General features: G+C 39.2%; 1 protein-coding gene across 1 annotated transcript in view; it reads left to right on the forward strand.

Annotated features, from left to right (window-relative positions):
- LOC136875909 (protein ELYS) overlaps nt 1–24,156 on the forward strand; it is a 194,817-nt gene that overhangs the window by 55,053 nt on the left and 115,608 nt on the right. The window contains exons 6-7 of the mRNA XM_068228248.1: nt 18,647–18,827; nt 23,284–23,427. Coding sequence (XP_068084349.1) covers nt 18,647–18,827; nt 23,284–23,427 — 325 coding nt within the window. The remainder of the gene's footprint in view (nt 1–18,646; nt 18,828–23,283; nt 23,428–24,156) is intronic.

The following is a 24,156-nucleotide window of genomic DNA, read 5'->3' on the forward strand; positions in this document are numbered from 1 at the left end:
TACGAGCCTCTTCCAGTTTGTCCTGTCCATCCACAGCTGATATTCTACCTTTTGTTGCCAATTTACATCACGTTTGGCTTTTCCCAACTATCACGAGTCCTCCCTCTGGCCCTCTTACCAACCATGTTCCTTTCATACTATACTCTTGGAGTCCTAATTGGAGCCATTCTTCTCATATGTCCATACCATCATAATCTGCTTAATTGTGAGGTTTCCAACAGGCTCCTGTCCAGTCCAAGTATTTGCCGAATACTTTCATTGCTTAATTTGTCTCTCCTTGTCTTTTGGAGACATGACCGAAGGAACTTCATTTCAATTGCCTGTAGGCGACTTTGTGCAGATCTAGTCAACGTTGCTGCTTCCAGTCCGCATGTTAGAATTGGCGCAAGATATGTTTTGTACAGCGTGAGCTTGCAAGCTTGAGGAAATGAGTCATCCCAAAGTAATTGACCAACGAAGTGGTAGAATTTTGATGCAGCTTGTATTCTGTTGCGTATTTTTTGGTTTATGGTATTGTCAGAAGAAACAAAGCTCCCCAAGTATTTGAAGTTATTGATAATGTTCACTTCTTCATTTTGCACTCGCAGGTGGGCTGCTTCAGGATTTTGACTCATCACTACACTGATGGTTTTAGTTCGGCTGATGATCATTCCCATCCACGAACCTACTACGCTGGCATAGCAGGGGGAGAGGTGATACTTCCACGTGGTTCACCCCAAGTGGAGGATAGTGGGGCCCTAATGAGCTTGCCGGCGGACTTGAACGCAATAAAATAGCTCTCGCGGACCAAACACACAACCCCCTTTGGATGGGGGGCGCAGACGAAGAATATACCTACGGTTTCCCCTGCCCGTCGTAAGAGGCGACCATGGGTTTGCATTACCTGTGGTGGTTACCACAGTGTGTCATACACGATGGGTCTGCATTGCCTATAATTAGTAGCACTCAGTGAGCAACCCCATGAGTATGACATTAGAACCATTAGAACTTGTGCTTAGTACCATTACGTGAGGAACACCATGGGTCGACGTTACTTGCTGTTAGTACCACCCTGTGAGGAACACCATGGATCTACATTACCAATGTGTAGTTCCTTTATGTGAGGAACACCACGGTTCTGTGGTTTGTAGGGTCTACGATCATATGTATTACACCGAAGCAGGGGAGCGGGCATTCGGCTGCGCGAACTAATGTCCATTTTCCATAACGGTGTGCTGGAATGTGTCTGTTCCCCTGGGTTCAGTATAGATCTGTGCTACCAGTGAGTAGTACCACTTTACGAGAAACACCATGGGTGTACATTGCCTATGATTAGTACCACTATGTGAGAAAACCCCCAGGTTTGGCTGGCGCCCATGGTAAGTACCACTATGTGCGAAAACCATGGGTGTTCGTTACCTGATAGCAGTTCCATTATGTGACGAATACCATGGGTTTGTTTTACCTGTGGTAGTTACCACAATGTGTCATACACCATGGGTCTACATTGTCTAGAATTAGTAGCACTGTGTCAGCAACACCATGAGTATACGTTGCCTGTGATTAGTTCCACTTAGGGCCAGTTCTATCACCTACTGGTAAAGTAGCGCGTACCTTGCCCTGTGCATAAAAGGATGTTTCCATTCGAACACTCCCAGGTAGCACTATCGGCAGCATAAATCGTAGTTACCCAGCGCATAATTTATCGGCCACTTCGAGGGCCTGATAAGACTTTACCTGCCGGGCAAGTTTTGAGAGTTGAACATTATTAGCTGTACTTCTGGTGACATACAACTTACAGCAAATTAGCTTAGTATACTGAAAAAAGCATGATACTGTAACAGTGGCGGATATTGTATTGCAGGATTTTGAACATGAATGCTTCCCTTGAGTTGCAACGGTCACACCAGCCTCTCTCATCGGTAGAGTAGGGAACACATTTTATACATCAAGCTTTCGTAAAGAAACTTTAAAAGGATATAAAATCAAATTATATTTGGAAATTATTTCAAATGGGCTTTAATTTTCTACTTTTTCAGTTTTCAGACACGAGGTATAATTCATTGTATGCATTCTAATTACCTCAAGCGTTCCCGTAGTGCAGTGGCTAACACGCTTACTTCGTAATACGAGGTATGCAGGTTCGAGTCTTTATTCTGACGAATCTCTTTTATTTCCATTATTAGCATTGTGTTAATCTATATGCCTCTTTTCATACGTTCTTTTGTTAATAATATATTTCGTTGAAATGTTTAATCACAATATTATGTCTACTAGGAAATTGCTTTATATGTGTGCTACTTATAGAAAGTGATGTTATGATTAATAGCATATAGGACTGTCGCCCAGGTAGCAGATTCCCTATTAGTTGTTTACACAGTCTTCTTGTAAATGATTTTGAAGAAATTGGAAACTATTCCATTCCCGAATTCCTCTTCCAGTGAATGGATATTTACCCCGATTAGTTCTTTACATTTACAGTACCTTCCAACTTTATCTTCATAAAGTTAAACATTTGAATGAAATGCATTCTCAATAAATGGAAGCATGTGGAACCAAACGAGGTCACAGAACAAGTTGCAAATAGAGCATCGTGGAGATACTTAATTCACAGAAGCAAGGGTGCCCATACCCGGGGGCAAGGTGCCCTCCCCCCTTTCCCCAGCTCTCAGAGAAAGGCCATAATCTGGTGTAGTCAGGTGTTTTTCTTTCAAGAAAATGATTTAAAAGTCAGTATTATGTAGAAGCGGTAGTACCGTCCCCCACCAACAGGCAGGGGGTACAGTGGGTTATTCTACCCCAGAATACAAGTCGCCATTTATCTTCCAAAATATTAAAAATACTACGTACCCCCAGGTCTGCCCCCCCACCCCTACAAACTGTCATATGGGCGCCCATGCACAGCGCCTGCAGATAGAATGCTCAAAGGCAATAAGTCCGTAAGGGAGATGTGTGTGTGTGTGTGTCTATATACGTATAGCCTATGGAAGCGTGTAAAAGAGAGTTGAGAACGATAGCAGGGAACGAAAATAAAATTTAAAATGTCAATTAGAAATACGATGGAAACCTGCGTACCTTCTATTACGGAGCGAGCGACTTGACCAATCTACTACGAGAATACTTTTCAAAAACGCTGCCTTACATGAGAGGTTATAACTGGTGTAAGAAAATGTAATCTTGAGATTTTAATCCCAATTAGGTATTGATATTGGAGCTCATAGATTAAAATCATGAAAGCTTGACATAAATTGTTGTCCATAACTCTTAAGACTCCCCTTATTAGGCTTTTTGGTGATAATCATCAGGCGCAAGCACAGGAAAATAAGACAATCGAAATGAGTTTCATACATCTGACGATAGATAGCACCACACTCAAACGCGTGAAGTCGCTGAAAATCAGTCTAGCCAACTTCGTATATCTGTATCTAGCTCCGGGTAGCTACCTAGCACTTGTGTGGAGGTAGTTGGATGCAAGCCAAAGTACCAGCCAATTTACACCCCCAGGTAGTTTACCTCCCGGCCAGCTGCCAGCCACTTTACCAGCAGATGGTAGAACCGGCCCTTAGTGAGGGACACCACGGGAATACTGGCACCCGTGATTAGTCCCACTATATTTGGAGCACCATGAGTCTGCGTTGCTTGTGTGTAATACCCTTACCACAATGTGTCATACACCGTGGATCTACATTGCCTATAATTAGTAGCATTCTGTGAGCAACACCATGAGTTTACAATACCTGTGATTAATACCAATGTAGGAGGAACACCATCGTTGTACCTCCCAGTGATTAGTACCATTGTAAGGGGCCAGCGACCTGGAATTTGGACCCCTTTATATAATAATGTCTCATCCCAGTAATTTAGGCTTTGTGAATTGGATCCACTGATTGTTTTTATTTCACTATCATTTTTTCATCATTTTAGATTCTAGTCAGTGGATAAATTTTGAAGTTTTAATTTTCATTTCGTTCACATTCTTACCATTAGGGGCCGATGACCTAGCTGTTAAGCCCCTTTAAATAACAAACATCATCATCATCATCATCATTGTACCATTAGGAGCCTATGACCTAGATGTTAGGCCCATTTAAACAACAAGCATCATAGAGATCATTCCCATTCTTTCAAATACTTCTTGCCAAAGATTCTAGTTTAGCTTGAACTTCTGCTTGTCTCACCCCATAGCATAGCATCATCAGGAAATACAAGTGCAGTTGTTGGCTGATGCTTCGTTTCCACTGCTTTCAAAACCTCATCCATTATAATAATTAAGAGAACTGGTGATAAACAACTTCCTTGTTGGTCTCCGTTCTTAGTTTCAAAACCGTTTGACCTGCCTCTTTGTCTCTCGATATAGTTGTTTCACTCGAGCTATAATCTCATCTGGCACTTCTGTACCTCTCATTCTCACAGGTGCATAACTGGTACATGATCCTTTGCCTTCTCAATATCGAAGAATACAACCATTCTATTCTTATTTCAATATTTTTCAAAGGGGATTCTTATCGATAAAATGAGGTCTAGCATTGATCTGTTCACTCTAAATCCATGTTGTTCTTCATCAAGTTTAAGTTCAACTAATCTTCTGATGGTTCTCTCCAGGATGGTCTCATATATTTTTAACCCACGAGATAGAAGGGTTACGCCTGTATAGTTGTTACACGTCTTTTGGTCACCTTTCTTAAATAGTGGAATAATCACTCCTTGCCTCCAGTCACTGGGGATTTCATTTTCTTCCCAAATTTTATTTAGTACTCTATACAACCATTGTATTCCAGGCTTTCCAAGTGCTTTGATCATATCCACACTGAACTCATCCAATCCTGTATACTTGTTTTTCATTTTACATATTGTTGTTTCCACTTCCAGCCATGTCAAACTTTCTACATTATAATTTACAGGGGTTTATAGGGTCATCTTGTGTGCTGTCAGTTGTATTACATTTCAGTAAGTGATTGAAATATCTAATGAATTCCTGTAATATTTCAGTTTCATTTCTAGTTGCCTCTCAGTTTGGAAGCTCTACTGTGTAGATAGTACTATTATCATTTCTTTTGTTTTTAACAATGCCATACAGGAGCTTCTTGTGTTTGTCTTGCCCTATTCTATTGGCAGGATCTTCTTTGCATTTCAGTTTCATATCAACTATTCTTTTGACCTGTAATCTTTTTTCTCTGTAAAATTATAGTTTATCCTTGATTTCACTTGGATTTCCTCGCATTCTGTCACGGTGTAAAGCTCTTCTTGTGGCATTTCTAGATTTGACAGCAGCTTTTACGTCCTCATTCCACCATGCTGTTTCTTTGGATTTTCTTGTTTGGCTCTGCCTTCCACATACTCTCTTTGCTGTCTTCACCAATACTCTCCTCAGATATCCCATTCCTCATTTGCAGATCTCAGATCTTCTTTTGGTAACATCTTCCGAACGTTTTCTCGAAACATTTCCTTTACCCTTGGCTCAGAAAGTTTCCAGGTTTTTATTTTTGGTGTTCTTTTGTTGTAGACTTTAGGATGTCTTCTCTTTGTGATGTCTGTAACCAACAGCCTGTGGTCTCCATCCAAATTTTCAATAGGAATTACTTTGAGATCATTTACAATCTTCATCGACGATGTGCTAGTGGTTTCTGGATTAGTTCGTAATTCGGGCATTTCCTTTGATTGCTTCATAACTCCATCTAGTTCACTACCAGTCATTCACAGTTTGAATTAGCAGTGAGACGGATCATAGTGTTCTTGTACGTTCAGTGTGTGCAGTTGTATATTGATATTCATTGAAGACATTAACGTTGTTACAATATGCCTAGAGTAGCTCAGTCAACCAGTTTAAAATTGAAAAGTTACATATCAGAATTTAAAGAAGATGGTTTATCAACTGACAGTAAGATATTATTTTGTAATTTGTGACATTGTACAGTGACATCTACTCAAAGGTTCCTTGTGCAACAGCACGTTTCAACCAGTAAACAGCAGGCTAACAAACAACGAGATTCCAAGCAGAGACAGTTGTTTCTGACACAATCAGCAACTTCCAGTGTATCGTCTGAGTTCAGCACCGATCTCTGCCATGCTCTCATCTCTGCTAACATACCTCTCTTCAAACTAAATAATCAGTGCTTTAGGAAATTCCTAGAGAAATATACTAAACGGTCCATCCCGGATGAGTCAACGTTCAGATAAACGTATTGTTCAGCCATATACGATGAAACTGTTTGGAAGATAAGGCAAGAGATTAAAGACGGTCCAATTTGGGTTTCAATTGATGAGACAACAAACAAAGAAGGCAGGCTAATTGACAATGTAATCGTTGGTTTGTTAAGCGAAGATTATTGTAAACGGATTCTCTTACACTGTGCTGTTCTAGAAAAGTGCGATAACAAAACTATAGCAAAACTGTTCAATGAGGCTATGGGTATCCTCTGGCCACAGGGCGTTAAGTATAATAAAGCATTACATTTTATTAGTGATGCCGCACCTTACATGATAAAAGACGGAGAAGCATTATGTGTTTTATACCCTAAGATCATTTAACATGTGTAGCACATGCCTTTTATTGTGTGGCAGAAATGGTAAGAGGCAATTACCCCAAAGTAGATTTATTGATTTCCTCAGCGAAAAAAGTTTTTCTCAAAGCCCACAGAATTCATCTTTTGAAAGAAATGTACCCAGAGATTCCATTGCCGCCTAAGCCGATTCTAACTAGGTGGGGTTCGTGGCTGCAAGCGGTTGAATATTATGTTGAATATATAGCCTGTATTAAGAACGTTTTGCATGCCATGGACTCTGAAGATGCAACTTCAATTGAAGCCGCAAAAACAGTTGTCTGCGATACAAGTGTGAGAAATGACTTATGTTACATTCAGCATAATTTTTCACGCATCACAAAAACACTGAAAAGGCTCCATAACTCGCATCTCTCACTTTCTGAAAGTTGTGAATTTGTGAATAAAACTGTGGAACAACTAAATCATGATACAGGTAAAGTTGCAGATGTAGCAAACATGGCCACTGTACTTTCAAACAACCCTGGATATGAAGAAATGACAAAGGTTGCTGCAATGCTGTGTGGAGATTTAAGTGTAAAATTAACATTGGATTTAACCCCAGCAGATATTGTGAAGTTGAATTATGCCCCTATTACCTCTTCCGATGATGAACGCAGTTTCAGTCAATATAAATCTGTCCTTAGAGATAATAGAAGATTCACTTTCCAGCACTTAAAAGAACATTTTGTAATCCATTGTTTTGGTAACAGAGAATAAAAGATTGTGTGTTCTTCAAATATGTTAAAATGAGAAGTTCAACATTATGTTGCATGTAGATCTACTTTGTTTAGCTTCTTTGAACTTTGATATTAAGTAGAAATTAGTGTTATATGTGTAATTTTAATTCCATATATAATTCCATATTTCAGTAAAAATAACTAAAATATATATGTACATATTTCAATAATTGACTCGCCTAAAAGCAAAATGGATAAAGTCCACTTTTTACAAAAAATGAAATAGATATTGGTAGAAATATATGTAAAAGATGTGTCTACTGAAGCATGAAATAATATACTGGCAAAAGCCATTAAATCTTTAAGTATTTCCCCTTTAAAAACTCAGGTTAGATGCAAAAAGAATAAAGTCCACTGCGTTTTAAAAGCAAAACGAGTAAAGTACGCTTCAACCAACCAGAACCTGACTTCTGCGGCATGTGACAACAACATACAACATGGCTACCATTATGCTAAAGCCGCATGCTTTCTGCTAGTGCTTTATTCGTAGTTTTATATCAGAGATCGCTTGCTTTCCAATTTTGAAAATGGAAGTATCACCTTCTGTAGTGTCTCCATCAAAGGCAAGAAAGAAGAGAGTCAATCTCAGTGTGACTAAGAGAGCTGTTGCAAAAGAATTGAGGTAAGTAGCTAGCTTGCTTTCGTACAAGAGAACACACTGTTGACAATAAAAATACATAACATCTGAAAATGTAAATGCTGTGAATGTGCTCACTTGCTACATTCATAGTTGATTCCCCAATGCTGTCAACTATTGAACTTGAACTGTCACTTTTTTATTGTTTTCGGGTACTTTATGAAATGGGACTTAGCTGTTCCAGAATGTACACATAACAAGAAGCCAATTCTCAAATGTGAGACATTAACTGATCAAAATATCACCAGATTTCAAGACGCTTTCTATACTACAAAGAAGAAGTATAATCAAGAGTGTTTCATCATGAAACATTGTGTGCTGGTTCCTTGCAGTGGCCGTAAGAAAAGGACATGCGGCAATCACCAACAAAAACAATTCACAGGAAAGTACTTTGTGAGAAATCTTGATACCAGGGAGGACCTACAAGTTTGTAGACAGGCTTTTTGCCGAAATCTAGGGGTGGGAAATTCCAGAATACAGAGTATTCTCCGCACGTACGCAACAACAGGACATGTTGTCCGGGAGAAAAGAAGTGGCGATCACACTTCTCAGAAGTACACCAACAAGAAGAAAACAGTTGTTACGAATATTAGTTCATAAAGTGCCTTGAATCCCACTACTGTTGTAACACTCGTAGAAGTTACCTTAGTTCTGATCTGAATATCCAAAAGCTGGCTAATGCTTACAATGCCCAAGCTGATGACAGTGTGAAAGTGAAGAACTCCTACTATCGTTACATTTTTAATCGAAAGTTTACCCTAGGATTTCGATCACCCATGCTCGACGTGTGCTCCACTTCTCTTGAACTTTCAGAGAGAATTAAGCGGGAAACTGATCCTGTTAAGTTGTCTTCACTGGAAGCTAACAAGGCAGTTCACAAGAAAAGGGCACAAGCATTTTTTTTGTTACCTAGAGAAATTGAACCAGTTGTACTTACACTGTCTTTCGATTGTCAGAATAATTTGCCATATCCCAGAATTCCTGATCAGGAAACGTACTATCAGCACCAAAGGACATGCGGCAATCACCAACAAAAACAATTCACAGGAAAGTACTTTGTGAGAAATCTTGATACCAGGGAGGACCTACAAGTTTGTAGACAGGCTTTTTGCCGAAATCTAGGGGTGGGAAATTCCAGAATACAGAGTATTCTCCGCACGTACGCAACAACAGGACATGTTGTCCGGGAGAAAAGAAGTGGCGATCACACTTCTCAGAAGTACACCAACAAGAAGAAAACAGTTGTTACGAATATTAGTTCATAAAGTGCCTTGAATCCCACTACTGTTGTAACACTCGTAGAAGTTACCTTAGTTCTGATCTGAATATCCAAAAGCTGGCTAATGCTTACAATGCCCAAGCTGATGACAGTGTGAAAGTGAAGAACTCCTACTATCGTTACATTTTTAATCGAAAGTTTACCCTAGGATTTCGATCACCCATGCTCGACGTGTGCTCCACTTCTCTTGAACTTTCAGAGAGAATTAAGCGGGAAACTGATCCTGTTAAGTTGTCTTCACTGGAAGCTAACAAGGCAGTTCACAAGAAAAGGGCACAAGCATTTTTTTTGTTACCTAGAGAAATTGAACCAGTTGTACTTACACTGTCTTTCGATTGTCAGAATAATTTGCCATATCCCAGAATTCCTGATCAGGAAACGTACTATCAGCACCAACTCTCCCTGTTCATTTTCTCCATTGTTGTTGGAAATTCTAAGAGCACAATGACACCAGATGACTGTTTCAGCCACATATGGACTTAGAGGACCTACCCGAAAGGTTTGAATGAGGTGGCATCTTGCGTTTATCACTGCTTGCAGAACTTGGACTTAACGAACATTCAGAAGATAAAGCTTTTCGCCGACGGATCTGGGGGGAAAAATAAATAGAATGATAGCTCTGCTCCAAAGATGGCTCCTGCAAGCACCAAGAGACGTAGAGGAGGTACAGTTAATTTTTCCAGTAAGAGGTCATTCCTTCATTCCTCCTGATCGGTTATTTGGTCTCTCTGAAAAAGAATTCAAGAAGACAGAAGTAATCGAAGATCCATAAACCTACATTAACATCATTGAAAGATTTTCAACCATCTGTCAACCCGCGATTGACATGGATATATTTAACTGGAAACAAGAGGCAACAGAGCACATGAAACCTATTCAACAATGGCACTTTAAATTCGCACCTTGCAAGCGCTACCTTTTCAGACGATCAAAAACATGGTCCTTGTGAAAGGGGAGCCATTTTACTATCATAGAACTGGAACCTACAGATCCCTGATGAAAACTAAGAAGAATGTGTCGGCTATAAACCCTTCACCTGTTCGAAAGAATACTTGTTCAGTCAACAAGAATAAAATGTCAGATGTGAAAAGGCTCCTTGAACTGCACTTTGGCTCTGATTGGAAGTTGAGCCTATCACTGAAATTCTACGTTGACTTCTTTGACTCTTGGGAAAGTCGTCAGTCAGATGTCAACGAAAATGTTGATAATGAACTTTGCAGTGCAACAGAGGAAGCTTCTGAACTGTGTGTTTAAATGTCTACCCAGTGCACTCTTAAACCATAGTGAAAGAAACATGGATATTATGTCTTCTTGTATTTTGTGCTTTGAATAAATAGTAGCAAAACAAGTAAAATCCATACTGCTAACATGCAAAATGAATAAAGTCCACTTCTTAGGTGCAAAATCAATAAAGTCCACTTTTAAAACAACAATAACAGTCTAAATAATAATAAGAGTATTATTACTTGTTTTAATAATCAGTGAATTTTTTTGTGATTTTCTGCTCATATTTCGTAAGCAACAGCCTTAATGGAAGATGGTAGTGGTTTTTTGCCATTTTCTCGAAAAGTGCTGGAGTGGACTTTATCTGTTTTGCTTTTAGGCGACTCAATTATTAGTACATATACTGTGAATCCATTCCCTGGTAATCGTTAACACCATCAGATTGTCCATTTGCTTTGATTACTGTGTCAACAGCGTAACTAGCTCTGACAACAGAGTCCATTACACTGAAGGGGGCAAGAGCTTTCTTCGGCATTACAGTTGGCCTGTCTCCTATTCTTCATTATCTGCAGCAGTAACTTCTCACATTAGCTGAACCTCTGATTGGTCAGAAGTTGTTGGCATTGCTGGCTCTCTATGCTCTGATTTCTGTTTGGACTGTTCACTTCAACATACTCTTGTAAATCTAGTTCATTCATGGATGTTTCTTTCAGTTGCTCCCACTCTTAAGCACAGTCATCATTAACTGTAGTTACACTTGAATCTTGTGTGTTGATGGGGCTAGGGCCACATTTTACAAAACAGTTCCTGATGGAAGAAATAGCATCCCGTAAGACAGTAGTTCTGCAAATAGTGTTCTTAGTGTTTCATTTTCTTATTTTTGTTGATGAATTCCTTTAGATTCCTTGCCGAAGGAACCACTCTGAATGTTTCCTGTATCTGCTTTGAAAATGGAAATGGTGCCTTTTCAAGAGGCTGGAGATAGCCTGTCGTGCAGCAGCTATTATGTTCAGCATACTGGTCTAATAGAAGAAGAATTCTTTTATTTTGGCAGGCCTTTTTTCTTTCAAAACAAATTGTTCATTTTTCGTACAGTTAGCCTCTTTTCCAGGCATTTTTTTGTTGTCTTGTAAATACGTGGAAAATGCTTTATGTTTTTGAAACTTCACAGATTTTTAAATTTTGCTATTGCAGGGAGTTCATGTTTTGCTTCCGTCAGAATTGCAGCACAGTATTATACCATATTTACTCGCGTATTAGACCCCTGTTTTTCCCCCCACTTTTACAGCCAAAAGTAGTAAAGGGAGGTCCATTATGCGATAACCTCAAAATTTTGTGCAGCGAACACATGACTTCTAGGTTATAAAGAGCTATAAATTGTACGTGTAAACATTCTATACGTACTATTATTTAACAAACTTAGAATGTATTTAAGTTATACTGGCTATTTTCGTTGGAAGGCAGTATTTCTAAATGTAAAAAGACAATAAATGATGAACACGACTTTTAGGCCTATGGTACATATAGAAGCCTGTTTTAGATACGTACTCAAATCACGTCATTTGTTACATCTCTTTAATTCCTCTGGTGAGGCTGGCGTCAGGAAGGGCACATGGCCGTAAAAACTCGCTTCGAAGATTCATCTCACTTTATACTCGATCCCGTAGAAGGAAGGGATAAGGGTGTCATGTTATCATAATTAAATATTGATACAAAAGAACTTAATGGCCAGTCATTTGTCTCTGTCAGTTCAGCAGTAGGCCTAGCACACAGTAAACCTGATCACTGCTTTCATTCACCGCTGGTGCTTTCATTTGAATTATCGCCTTGCGCCATCAACTTCCCTGCCTTGCTACCGGTGAGTCGGCATTCTAAGTGATGTCATCTTCACTATCTCTTGCCAGTCGCGTCAGCCATACTTCATTCTCTTTGAGCCATGCACTGCAATCAAGTGCATACGAGGTCCCGTCTTTTCGAACCTTTTAAAAATAATTTTGTTCCCAAGTATAGTCTAAACAGTGTAGATCTATTCCCAGATGGTCTCTGATATTCCCAGTTTGTGTATATGTAGCAGAAGCCAAATTAAGTCGTACTGTAGAAGGCATGCCAAACCATCAGCTGATAACTAGCGTATGTTAAGAGTTGTACTTCCGAATATAATACATAGTAACTGGAAACATTCTTTTGATAACTGCGGCTGTTGACATGCAGACCCTTATTTTTAAGTACATTTCTTGCTTGTTCTCTGCATTTATCACATGCAGATTTGTCTAAACAGCTGTCCATGAAATAATTGTTTAGGTTAGGTATATAATCGCCCTGAGTGCCAAAAGTTTGACGGAAAAAGTAAAAATAAATAACAGGAAAATATACTGCATTTATGGATATCTACAGGTGTGGCAGTAATGTGTTTTATTATCATAATGTTTAATTTCGTACGTTCGTTGTCTCTGTTTTTATTAACGCATACCCTAGTATGTTTTGTTCGGCGTCTCCGAAAATCGTTTAAAGTACGTGGGGACATAAAATTATTATCATCATTTGTTAGGTACATTGGCGAGTAAAACAATCGTTTTAATTGGATAGTTTTTATCACATTTTAAACTTGCTTCTTTCCAAATATATACCTATATCGGCCCGAGCTACGAGATATTAAACTACTGCTTTGTTAATTATCTCGCCTGCTGTATAAATAGCAACAACCACGAATATTTATCAACTAAAGTAAGCTCGTTTCCTCATCCCGAGGTGGTACAGCTCTTTTTAGATACACTCCCAGTGGAGGGGAGTTACATATACCGCTTTTACCGCATATCAACCTTCCTGCCATTCGTAAATCTCTGGCAGTACAGTACCGTGAATCGAAGTCAGACCCCCTAAAAACAGCAACTAATTGTGCTAACCATTATGCTGGCGGACATTATTAACTACAAAACACAGACATATAGCATGACTGATGCATGCATACAATGTGCGGGTTGGACCCGAAGCTAGGCCTATTCATCTATTTGTGCGACGTCATAAGAGTTGCAGTAGACCTACGCTACAGAGGCGGACTTCTTAACTACGACACACAGATGTACCACATAGATTTGACGCGTTTTCATTGCGTAAGACGTACGGATGAAACTATTCACAAATTTGTGCGATGTCATCAGAGCTGCAATAAGACGTGAACCCTCTTCGAAGCAAATCATCGTCGTTCTCTAATTACATTGGGGGGGTCTTATAGGCGAGATTTTTTCTTCTTTTCATTTTCTTCATCTCGAAAAGCCAGGGGGGTCTAATACACGAGTAAATAAGGTAATGCAATTTAATCCATGTTGAAAATGTCCTTCGCTGCATATGAGTTTGAGATATGCACTGCATTTTCTGGCTATTGCTCAGCACCTGGTCTATGAACAGATTCTACTTGTTCACGTATGAACATATTCCACTTGTCCACGTAGCAGTCTCGCACTTTTTGTTATGCCTCTCTTTAAATCTCCGGAACCATCCATTTGGACACTGGAATTCCAGCTGTAGCCTCAACATCAATTTATCCGCTTTAGCTTTTAAAACTTCGCCTTCAAGTGGAACGGTGTTGTTTCAGACATGCTTAAAGCACTGTAACAGTTCGTCCTCCAAATCCCAATGCTTGGCACCTCGAACCTTCATTCGTTTATCCATATTCTGACCTTATGCATCTTGTGCTGTAATACTGTTGTGATGTTTTAAATATGATGAAAGTTTGGAGAGTGGAATTCCGAATTTCTTCACGATTTCTGTTTTGCTCTTTCGTCCCCTATTTTCTCATATTTCTTAGTTCTTCACTTAGTGTCTTGTAAGAATAGTGTCCTTTGGCCATTTTAACAGCAAGTATATAAAATTCTGATAGAGGAATTAAATCCTTTACAGTATCTTCACTCAAAGTTCATTTCTTTAAGTTTGAAGTAACCGATGAATCAGTGTTCACTCCCTTGAAATGGCTTTAATTACTGTAAAGAGCCATATAGAATAAGTATACCTGAACTTCACTTGCAGGTTTCTTCCCATTTTGGAAACGGTCTACACTTGGTTAAAAGCATAATATGGACTGTAGCATCCGATTACAATACAGTAATGATTGAAATAAAGGACACACTTTTTGGAAGCACTGTCAATCGAACAATTCATATCAGCAATAAAGGATGAGAGGGGTCATTATTGTGGCAGCTATTATACGAGAAAATAGTTTGATATAGATGTTGATTCCCATAGGGAATCTGAAATATTTGTCCCGAATGAGTAAATTTATAATACCAATATAAATGGTCCGTTGCTGGACATTATAAATTTTCCAGCCAACTCATTCCTGGTTGCCGGCGTTTCGCCCCCGTGTGCTAGGTTGGGCTCATCGGTTAGTACCTAGCACACCTACCAAGACGCTGGCTGGTGCATATCGCGGAGGGCACTGCGTAGGCTACTTAGAGCCACCGGCAGTGCCAATGCACTATGAGAAACTTTGTCTCGTTACCAAAAATTGATGCCTGCTTGGCCATCTGATGATATAGATGTTGATTCCCATAGGGAATCTGAAATATTTGTCCCGAATGAGTAAATTTATAATACCAATATAAATGGTCCGTTGCTGGACATTATAAATTTTCCAGCCAACTCATTCCTGGTTGCCAGCGTTTCGCCCCCCGTGTGCTAAGTTCGGCTCATCAGTTGTTGCCTAGCACACCTACGAAGACGCTAGCTTGTGTATACCATGGAGGCCACTGCGTAGGCTACTTACAAGGAAACATCAGCAATGGGTAAGCCGCCGATCGCGATGAAACTTGGAAAAATCATTGAGGTACACGTAAAAATGATGTCGGCATCAATTTTGGGTGCCAATATTCATTAGGGCGTTAACTACGGGGCCTAAAAGGTGCGACATTTCGAATTCCGCGCGATCAGCGATGAATACCTGCTGGCCTGTATTAAGCTGGCACACTGCGTAGCTGGAGACACGCCTCTGCACCTTCTCCCCTCCCCGCTCCAATTGGTTCGCCATCGCACATTCCCCTTCTCCCCGCGCTTGCCGGCTGCTTATCTGTTCAACAGGACCCACTATGTACTTTGTTTCTTTTCGTACTGTAACTATTGAAATTCTTTAAATTACGTTCCGTGTCACACATAATGATAATAAATAACATACACTAATATACCCATATTTTATTCAAATCTTACATTTTCATTCCTGCTCATTCCGGTGAGTTGTCGCATTCACGGGTACAACTCCGAGTTAAGTACCACCGCACAAGGTCAAACGTGGGAGGGGGTACCACATCCTACCTGCGCTTAAATTATTATTTACTTCTAAAACGCTTTAAAGCTGTCGATAGTGTCCTTTAGAGTGGACATACATATGGAATTAATTAAATTAAATCACTCACCACTAAATAAATCTCCCACTTTTAAACAACGTTAAATACCTTTTTATGTAAAGAAATTACGTGCCCGGGTAGAGGATCTCAATGAATGTAATGAGATTCGGTACCTCGGGATATCAAAACCTGGTTATAGGTCCAGATCTTCTTTTTATGACACCTCCCCCCGCCCATTTTGTGTACGCTACCAGTTGTGTCATAACGAAACGACATCGCGCACGACAACAACAACAGTTATAAACTCCGAGTTTGAAACTACTGGTATTTTCCGTATTGCGTACTCTGGTATAAGGAATAGGCCTATAGATAGAATGTTTTTATTTGTGTTTGTACTGAACGATTTATTTATGTTTTGCAGTGACAGGTACAACACATTTCAATTGCAGCAATGGTTATCAAATATAAATTAATTTAATGGATAGGCAACGTCGATATGAGTATGGCATGGAATGTAGTAAAGTTTGATGTAATAAGAAAAGCCTTGAAACATAAAAAAGATGTGCATTTATATATGCAATAGATATACAGTAATCACAGGCAGACTTGTAGTCTTACTGTACCGGTACTCTTGCGTTATAGCTGACAAAGGTCTTATGTATTCAACAAGTACCGATATTAAAGTATCACATTACAGTCTTCTGGGTATAATGGCAGTTACGTATGCAAACACTTAAATGGGTATTGTACGAACTTGTACAACAAAAAACAATTACAAGGCAACACAATAAATGACTCCGTAACAATTACATCAAGCGAACTCCCCGTCAATAACTGGTAGTAAACAAAAACAATCTTTGGTCCATTCGAAACATTAAAAAATAGTGAAAAGAAAACCGAAACAAAACACAATTAACAACAGGCACCATAATTTTTTTTTGCGAATTGCTTTACGTCGCACCGACACAGATAGGTCTTATGGTGACGATGGGATAGGAAAGGCCCAGGAGTTGGAAGGAAGCGGCTGTGGCCTTAATTAAGGTACAACCCCAGCATTTGCCTGGTGTGAAAATGGGAAACTACGGAAAACCATCTTCAGGGCTGCCGACGGTGGGATTCGAACCCACCATCCCCCGGATGCAAGCTCACAGCCGCGCGCCTCTAACCGCAAGGCCAACTCACCCGGTGCAAACGTTTTCATAAACATTTCAGCAAAAGTAAACTGACTAATACAACGTGGAAATTACAAAGGAGAGATATGAGGAAGGCTGGTAGGGTACACAAAGTGTAGAACCGGTTCTCTTCGACAGCTAAGCGGCCGGCAAGCGCGGGGAGAAGGGGAACGTGCAGTGGCGAACCAATTGGAGCGGGGAGGTGAGGAGGTGCAGAGGCGTGTCTCCAGCTACCCAGTGTGCCAGCTTAGCATTGGCCAGCAGGTATTCATCGCTGATCGCGCGGAATTTGAAATGTCACAACTTTTAGGCCCCGTAGTTAACGCCCTAATGAATGTTGGCACCCAAAATTGATGCCGACATCATTTTTACGTGTACCTCAATGTGTTTTCCATGTTTCATCGCGATCGGCGACTTACCCATTGCCGATGTTCCCTTGTTAGAGCCACCGGCAGTGTCAGTGCACTATGAGAAACTTTATCTTGTTACCAAAAATTGATGCCTGCTTGGCCATCGGGACAAATATTTCAGATTCCCTATAGGAATCAACATCTGTATCATCTGATGGCCAAGCAGGCATCAATTTTTGGTAACAAGACATTCTCGTAGTGCATTGGCACTGCTGATGGCTCTATGTAGCCTATGCAGTGGCCTCCACGGTATGCACTAGCCAGCGTCTTGGTAGGTGTGCTAGGTACCAACTGATGAGCCCAACCTAGCACACGGGGGCGAAACGCTGGCAACCAGGAATGAGTTAGCTGGAAAATTTATAATGTCCAATATCGGAGCATTTACATTGGTATTATAGAAAGTAGTTTATCGTCATTTTCTAATTGAAACCCTGATTTTCACTTATTGAACTAGCACAATATTGTGAATTAAGATTTCTCTGTGTTTCGAATTAAGCAATTCATATTACATGTGAAAATGTATCTTTCATCCCAGGAACTTAAAGGGTACTTTGAATTAGTTATTTCGAATTAACAGGATTTTACTGTACTCTTGTTGACATTGAAAAAAATGCTATGCATAGAACTTTTGTGTGTTAGAATTGTTGATATTAATTAATGACTTGCAGTTCGATATTATCATTAGCGTATAGTAAAGATAAATAATCCTTGACATAGCTCGATAGCTGCAGTCGCTTAAGTGCGGCCAATATCCAGCATTCGGGAGATAATGGGTTCGAACCCCACTGTTCGCAGCCCTGAAAATGTTTTTCCGTGGCTTCCTATTTTCACACCAGACAAATGCGGGGGCTGTACCTTAATTAAGGCCACGGCCGCTTCCTTCCCACTCCTAGCCCTTTCCTGTGCCATGCTGATATACTGTAGATGTTAATTCCCATAGGGAAATATTTGTCCCGAATGAGTAAATTTATAATATCAGTATAGTTGGTCTGTTATTTGGACATTATAAATTTTGCAGCTAGCTGATTCCTGCTTGCCAGCGTTTTGCCCCAGTGTGTTCGAACTTTACTTGCAGGTTTCTTCTAATTTTGGTAACAGTTTTCATTTGGTATAAGCATAATATGGACTTACTTGTCCACTTATGAACATATTCCCCATTTAGCACACTGGGGCGAAATGCTGGCAACCAGGAATGAGTTAGGTGGAAAATTTATAATGTCCAGTAACAGACCAGCCATATCTGTATTGGTGCAGCATAAAACAACGTGTAAAAAAAAAAAAACAAAAAAAAACCTTGTGTACATCATTAAAACTTTAATTTTTTATTTTTTAGGTGGAAATGAGGCATTACCTGTTGTCGGTTGCTCTGGAGAATGGGAAACAAGATTTTCTGCATCACTGTGCGAAGCAGTGGGCCAATGGGTCTCATAGCAAGGCAGGCTGTACTCTGCATATGTTGGTTGATTGGAGTTATCATAGAGCAAGTGTGCTTAAAACTCATGCGCATTCCTTGTGTGAGTTTAAATTTACATACAGTGAACAAAATTAATTGTGTTCCACTTTTACATTGTTCCGTATATTTGTATGAATTTACTTGATCCTGTTTTTGTCTGTTACTGGCTGTAACTTTGGGATGCAAATTATTTATAATGAAAAGTTTTCAATACATGGAGGTATTTATAAATGCTTCTCAACTTCATTTTCAACTGGTTTTAGCATACAGTAACATGATGGGCTTTTTTTTTTTCTTCACACATTCAGACTGCTAATAGTGTCAAACGACAGTTAAATGCTACTGTAACAATAATAAAATTTCCATGTTAAATGAGTTATTTGGCTGTCGCTGCCCATTTTCCTATATTATGCAAGTTAAATACTGGGTGGTAAGAATTAAACTTGCTCTGCCTGTTCGTCTCTAAGTGGAAAACGAACTATCATATGAACAAGGAACTTAATATGAATGTTGCCAAGGATGTAGAGAACAGAAACAGTAAGAAAGCAATTCCAAAGACATACTTTTTATACACTGTCATTTCATACAATATCTGTAGTTTTTGAGAATGTAGATTGTCACACTATAAAGTGTGCTCAAAATGGTGCCCGTCTGTTTCCACGACAGTCTGAAAGTATAGGCAAGCTTACTGCATGAAGCATCTCCACGAGTATGCCTTATATCTCTCTTAATGTGGTTCTCTTCAAATCAGCACGTCGGAACCATACTTCCAACTCTTCCGGTTTAGGCCTGGAACTCCTCATTTTACTGTACACAGTTTTTCCTGCCTCCTGATTATTCCATTATTTCTCCTGGTTTTAGCAGATTTTTGGTGAGTTAAATATTTGTTTTAAAATCCCACCTTTTCAGCTTTTTTTACGTCAGTGGCTGGAGGTCCTTCACTCATTGGTTGCTTTCAAACGAAATATCGGCGTTCATTAATAATCCGAGGATTGTGCACAAATGTGCGATTTTTTAATTGAATCCTCTATATCGCGATGCGTATATCGATTGTCAGTCTTTCGTTCTCGCGATGTGTGCATGTTTGTTCAGATCAGTCTTGCCAATTCTAGAGACAAGTCATTACATCTGGAGTCATTTTTAAGTAATTGGTGTCTTAATTTCAAAGATAGTGACTTGCAACTTTTGTGGAGATTTGGGAGGCCTTTGGTGACAATTCTGGTAAATTGTAATTTATGACTTGATCATTTTGCTGTGTCAAGTTGGCTAGTCACCACTAGCATTGCACTTTGCATAATTGCACAGGTAGATGATGCCTACCGAGCTCGATAGCTGCAGTTGCTTAAGTGCGGCCAGTATCCGGTATTCGGGAGATAGTGGGTTCGAGCCCCACTGTCGGCAGCCCTGAAGATGGTTTTCCGTGGTTTCCCATTTTCACACCAGGCAATTCTGGGGCTGTACCTTAAATAATGTCAAGGCCGCTTCCTTCCCACTTCTAGCCCTTTCCCGTCCCATTGTCGCCATAAGACCGAACTGTGTTGATGCGACGTAAAGCAACTTTATGCAATACACTCGGTATTTCACTTATTAAAGACAACCCCCACTTTTCCCTTCAAGAAAATTAAATCAGGCTTAAAAGGTGTTTTGTGAAATAATAATTTTATTTGTAACAAGTTTCAGATTTGATTCAAGAAATAAAGTAAATTAATGAACTTCATTGTTTGTTCTATTGAACTAAGATCACATCTTTTATTAGAATTTAGGTCCACCTTATTCAGTACATAAAAATTGTTTCTTAGATGTAATTACAACATATATTTCAATCAGAACTAGTTTCGATGCCCCTCTGCAGCATCATCAGCTGATATAAGTTTGTGGAAAAATCGACAATCATATAAGTTTATCTACTTCAAATTGATCACAATTTAAAACCATATTAACAACATGAAACTTTGTTAAAATTATACTATATTTTCTACAAGTCCAAGACTTGCGAGTCTTAAGCCATAAACTGATAAAAACATATGCAAACCGGTTTGCTCACTTATGAAATGATGTGGATTTAAAACAACATCAACTTAAAAATAAAATAGTCTTGAAGTACTTTGATTGCTGTGCTTCATTGCGCCTCGCATGGATGGCAATCTTTTGAGGTCTGCATTGAACTGGGAACATTGACCTTGATAACATCTCAAAGGACTTATGGCTCGTTTCCACCTCTTTAGGATTGCTCCATTAAAGGGACACTGTAGTTTTTATTGAATCATTTCTACTATGATTCTACGTCAAGTTTTAAGAAGCGCTATAAATTAAGCACAAAGTACTTCAAGGCTATTTTATTTTTAAGTTGTTGTTCTTTTAAATCCACGTCATTTCATAAGTCAGCAAGCCAGTTTGCATATGTTTTTATCAGTTTATGGCTTAAAACTCGCAAGTCTTGGATTTGTAGAAAATATAGTGTAATTTTAACAAAGTTTCATGTTGTTAATATGGTTTTAAAATGTGATCAATTTGAAGTAGATAAACTTATATGATTGTCGAATTTTCCACAAACTTATATCAGCTGATGATGACGCAGAGGGGCGTCAAAACTAGTTCTGATTGATATATATATATATTGTAATTACATCTAAGCAACAATTTTTATGTACTGAAAAAGGTGGATAAATTATTATAAAAGTTGTAAATAAAGTAAACACACACAAGTTTAATGTAAATCCTACCTTCTTCCCTAATAATTTTCATTAGAGGTATTTGATACTGCCTTTGAAGATTCAGGGAATGCCTATTCGCGATCCCACATTCGTATCACATCTAGTGTTATGGCCATTCCCACCTTGCATTTTTCACACACATACCTCAATCATTTTCAACTTCTGTAAAGCATCCTTGTTGCGGGTCACTGAATGGATTTTTTAAGCAATCTTTAGCTATGCCGTATTGTGACTACCATTATTCATTTCCACGTAGTTAATAACCATTAACTTAAAGTTGGAATTATAATATCAACGAGAACCTGTTCAAAATTTGCCGACAATACTTGTTCCATGAGTCTCTACCATACAAAGATCCATCGTGAAAATATTTCTGCTGTCTATAGAACTGTTGCTTCTACTAAGCGTCATGCAGAGCGGACACGTTATAACTCTGTGACTGTGCCTTTCTGGGAATTCTAAAGGTAGCATCCTTGGCATTCCAATTTGAATGACATTTCCTGCACAGCCGGGGCTTGGAAGTATGGTACATTAAGTTTGACTTTAACTCAAGAGAGTAGGCCTACTGTTTTGATGCCATTCTGTAGATTTGAGAGGCATTTTTGTAGAGGCTGGTAGAATTTCGTTCTGTCTTCACTATTTTCCGAGAACCAGTGACATTACACAGGGGCACTTGTAACCATACAAAGATACAATCCCTGATTTAGGTTAGGAAATGTTTGTAAAATTCAGTCTCCTGATTTTAAGTTAGGAAATTTTTGTAATAAAGTAGTGAACATCATGTTTGTTAAATTAAGATGTAAGAACATTATATTGTAAGAAGAATTTGTAGTTGGGAAGTATTGCATATGTGCATCCTTATATTTTGTATACATTTTTGTATGGGTAAGAGTCTGTGCACATGGCCTAGTAGTGAAAATTGTGCAACCTGGGAAAACGATTACTGTTTCGGTGTAGACGATTGAAGTTGGTTACAAGTGTTGCAACCGGTGGTTTAAAAGCCCGGGATATGGCAGGGAAGTGTATGCTGAAGATTTTTATTCATCAATTGCTATTCGTAGATCAGCAGCTCGGTAACCAATCCGGAAACTCAGAGTTTGAACAAGCTCGCGTTGACCAGGTGACACTTGGTAGCCTTGCTTCCAGTGGACTTTTATAGACATGACAGCCATGTGGAGCGAGTCTATATACGCGTGTGCTTGCGCGTGTGCGTGTGCAGCGAGTTGATTACTATTACTGTTCATAACTATTGCAGTTGCTGTTGATGGCCAGGGAGCTCCTGAACATCAGAAAAGATAAGAGAGAAAGAGAACACCCTTTGGGTGGGGGCGTTAGAATAACACCCACGGTATCCTGTAAGAGGTGACTAAAAGTGGCCCCAGGGGCTCTCAGTTTGCGAGCGTGGGCTGGGGATCACGGGCCCTTAGCTGAGTCCTGGCATTGCTTCCACTTGTGCCAGGCTCCTAACTTTCTTCTATCCTATCTGACCTCCGTTGGTCAACTCTTGTTTTTTTCCAGCCCCGGTGCTATTAGAGCACTTGAGGCTTGGGGAGTCTTTTATTTTCACGCCCTTTGTGGCCCTTGTCGTCCTTTTGATGCATGGACTTGCTATTTAAGTGGTAAAAGGTAATTTCCATATAATCTCTATTTGTTGCTGTGCAACAGCTCCTTTATAAAAGTTTTTTATTGATAGCAATTTGCCATTATCCAGGGAATGTTCACTTCCATCTAGCACAAATTTTGGGTTTGTAGTTGTATATTGAATTGCATTGAGGAATAACAATAGATGTTTTTTCTTTGTAGGCGAGCCTCTCTTCAATCACTCTGGAGATCGCTTAGATAAAAATCAACGAGCCATACTGGATAACTGTATATTGCAACTTCACCATTTGTCTACGCTCTTTCAGACCATCATGGAATGTACCCAGAATTACTCTTCAAAGGAATGTAAGTTATTTTTGTTTCATGATATTAATTATTGCTCATGAAAGGGTAATAAAGTACAGCTTTAGAATTGTACTACTAATTGTAATTCTAATACAGTAGAACTCTGTTAGAGCAAGAAAACATAACTGCAAAAAATGTACTCGCTATAGCAGATTATCTTTGTGTATATTTTTGGCAAAAGTCGGGGAAAAATCTCACCACAGATTAATATTGATATGAAATGACAGTTAGTTTGTTCAAAACTTGCATTTTTGCTGATGATACCTACTCTGCGGCTTGCTCATTAGTTATTTTGTGCATTTTGATACTACACAAACGTGTACGCTCAATTTTGTTCCGAAAATTGTAGTATAACTCCAGAGCCTTCTGCAGTAAATGTTTCAGTTTTTTAATTCAGACAGCATAACCTAACCTAACTGGACAATATATGTATCATGAGAACATGTTTCAAAGACCACTAGAGAAATGGTAGTCTTCTCGCTATAAATTTACATACAAATAGCCTTTTTAAAATTTAACTAGATGTGAGAAAATATAAACTATCCTCTGAAATCAGTGAAGCACTCTGCCATATCTTCAGATGTGTCACATTCTTACTTCATTTCAGTGTATAGGATAAAAATTAACCAATCATTTACAGTACTTCAACCTTTATTCCTAATGAGTTTACCATTTCACTGCTGTAATCGAATATACTAGTGCTGCTTGAAATGGTACGCCAGTGCTGCT

Source organism: Anabrus simplex, chromosome 6 (genome assembly GCF_040414725.1).
Source record: "Anabrus simplex isolate iqAnaSimp1 chromosome 6, ASM4041472v1, whole genome shotgun sequence".
NCBI classification, from domain to species: Eukaryota; Metazoa; Arthropoda; class Insecta; order Orthoptera; family Tettigoniidae; genus Anabrus; species Anabrus simplex.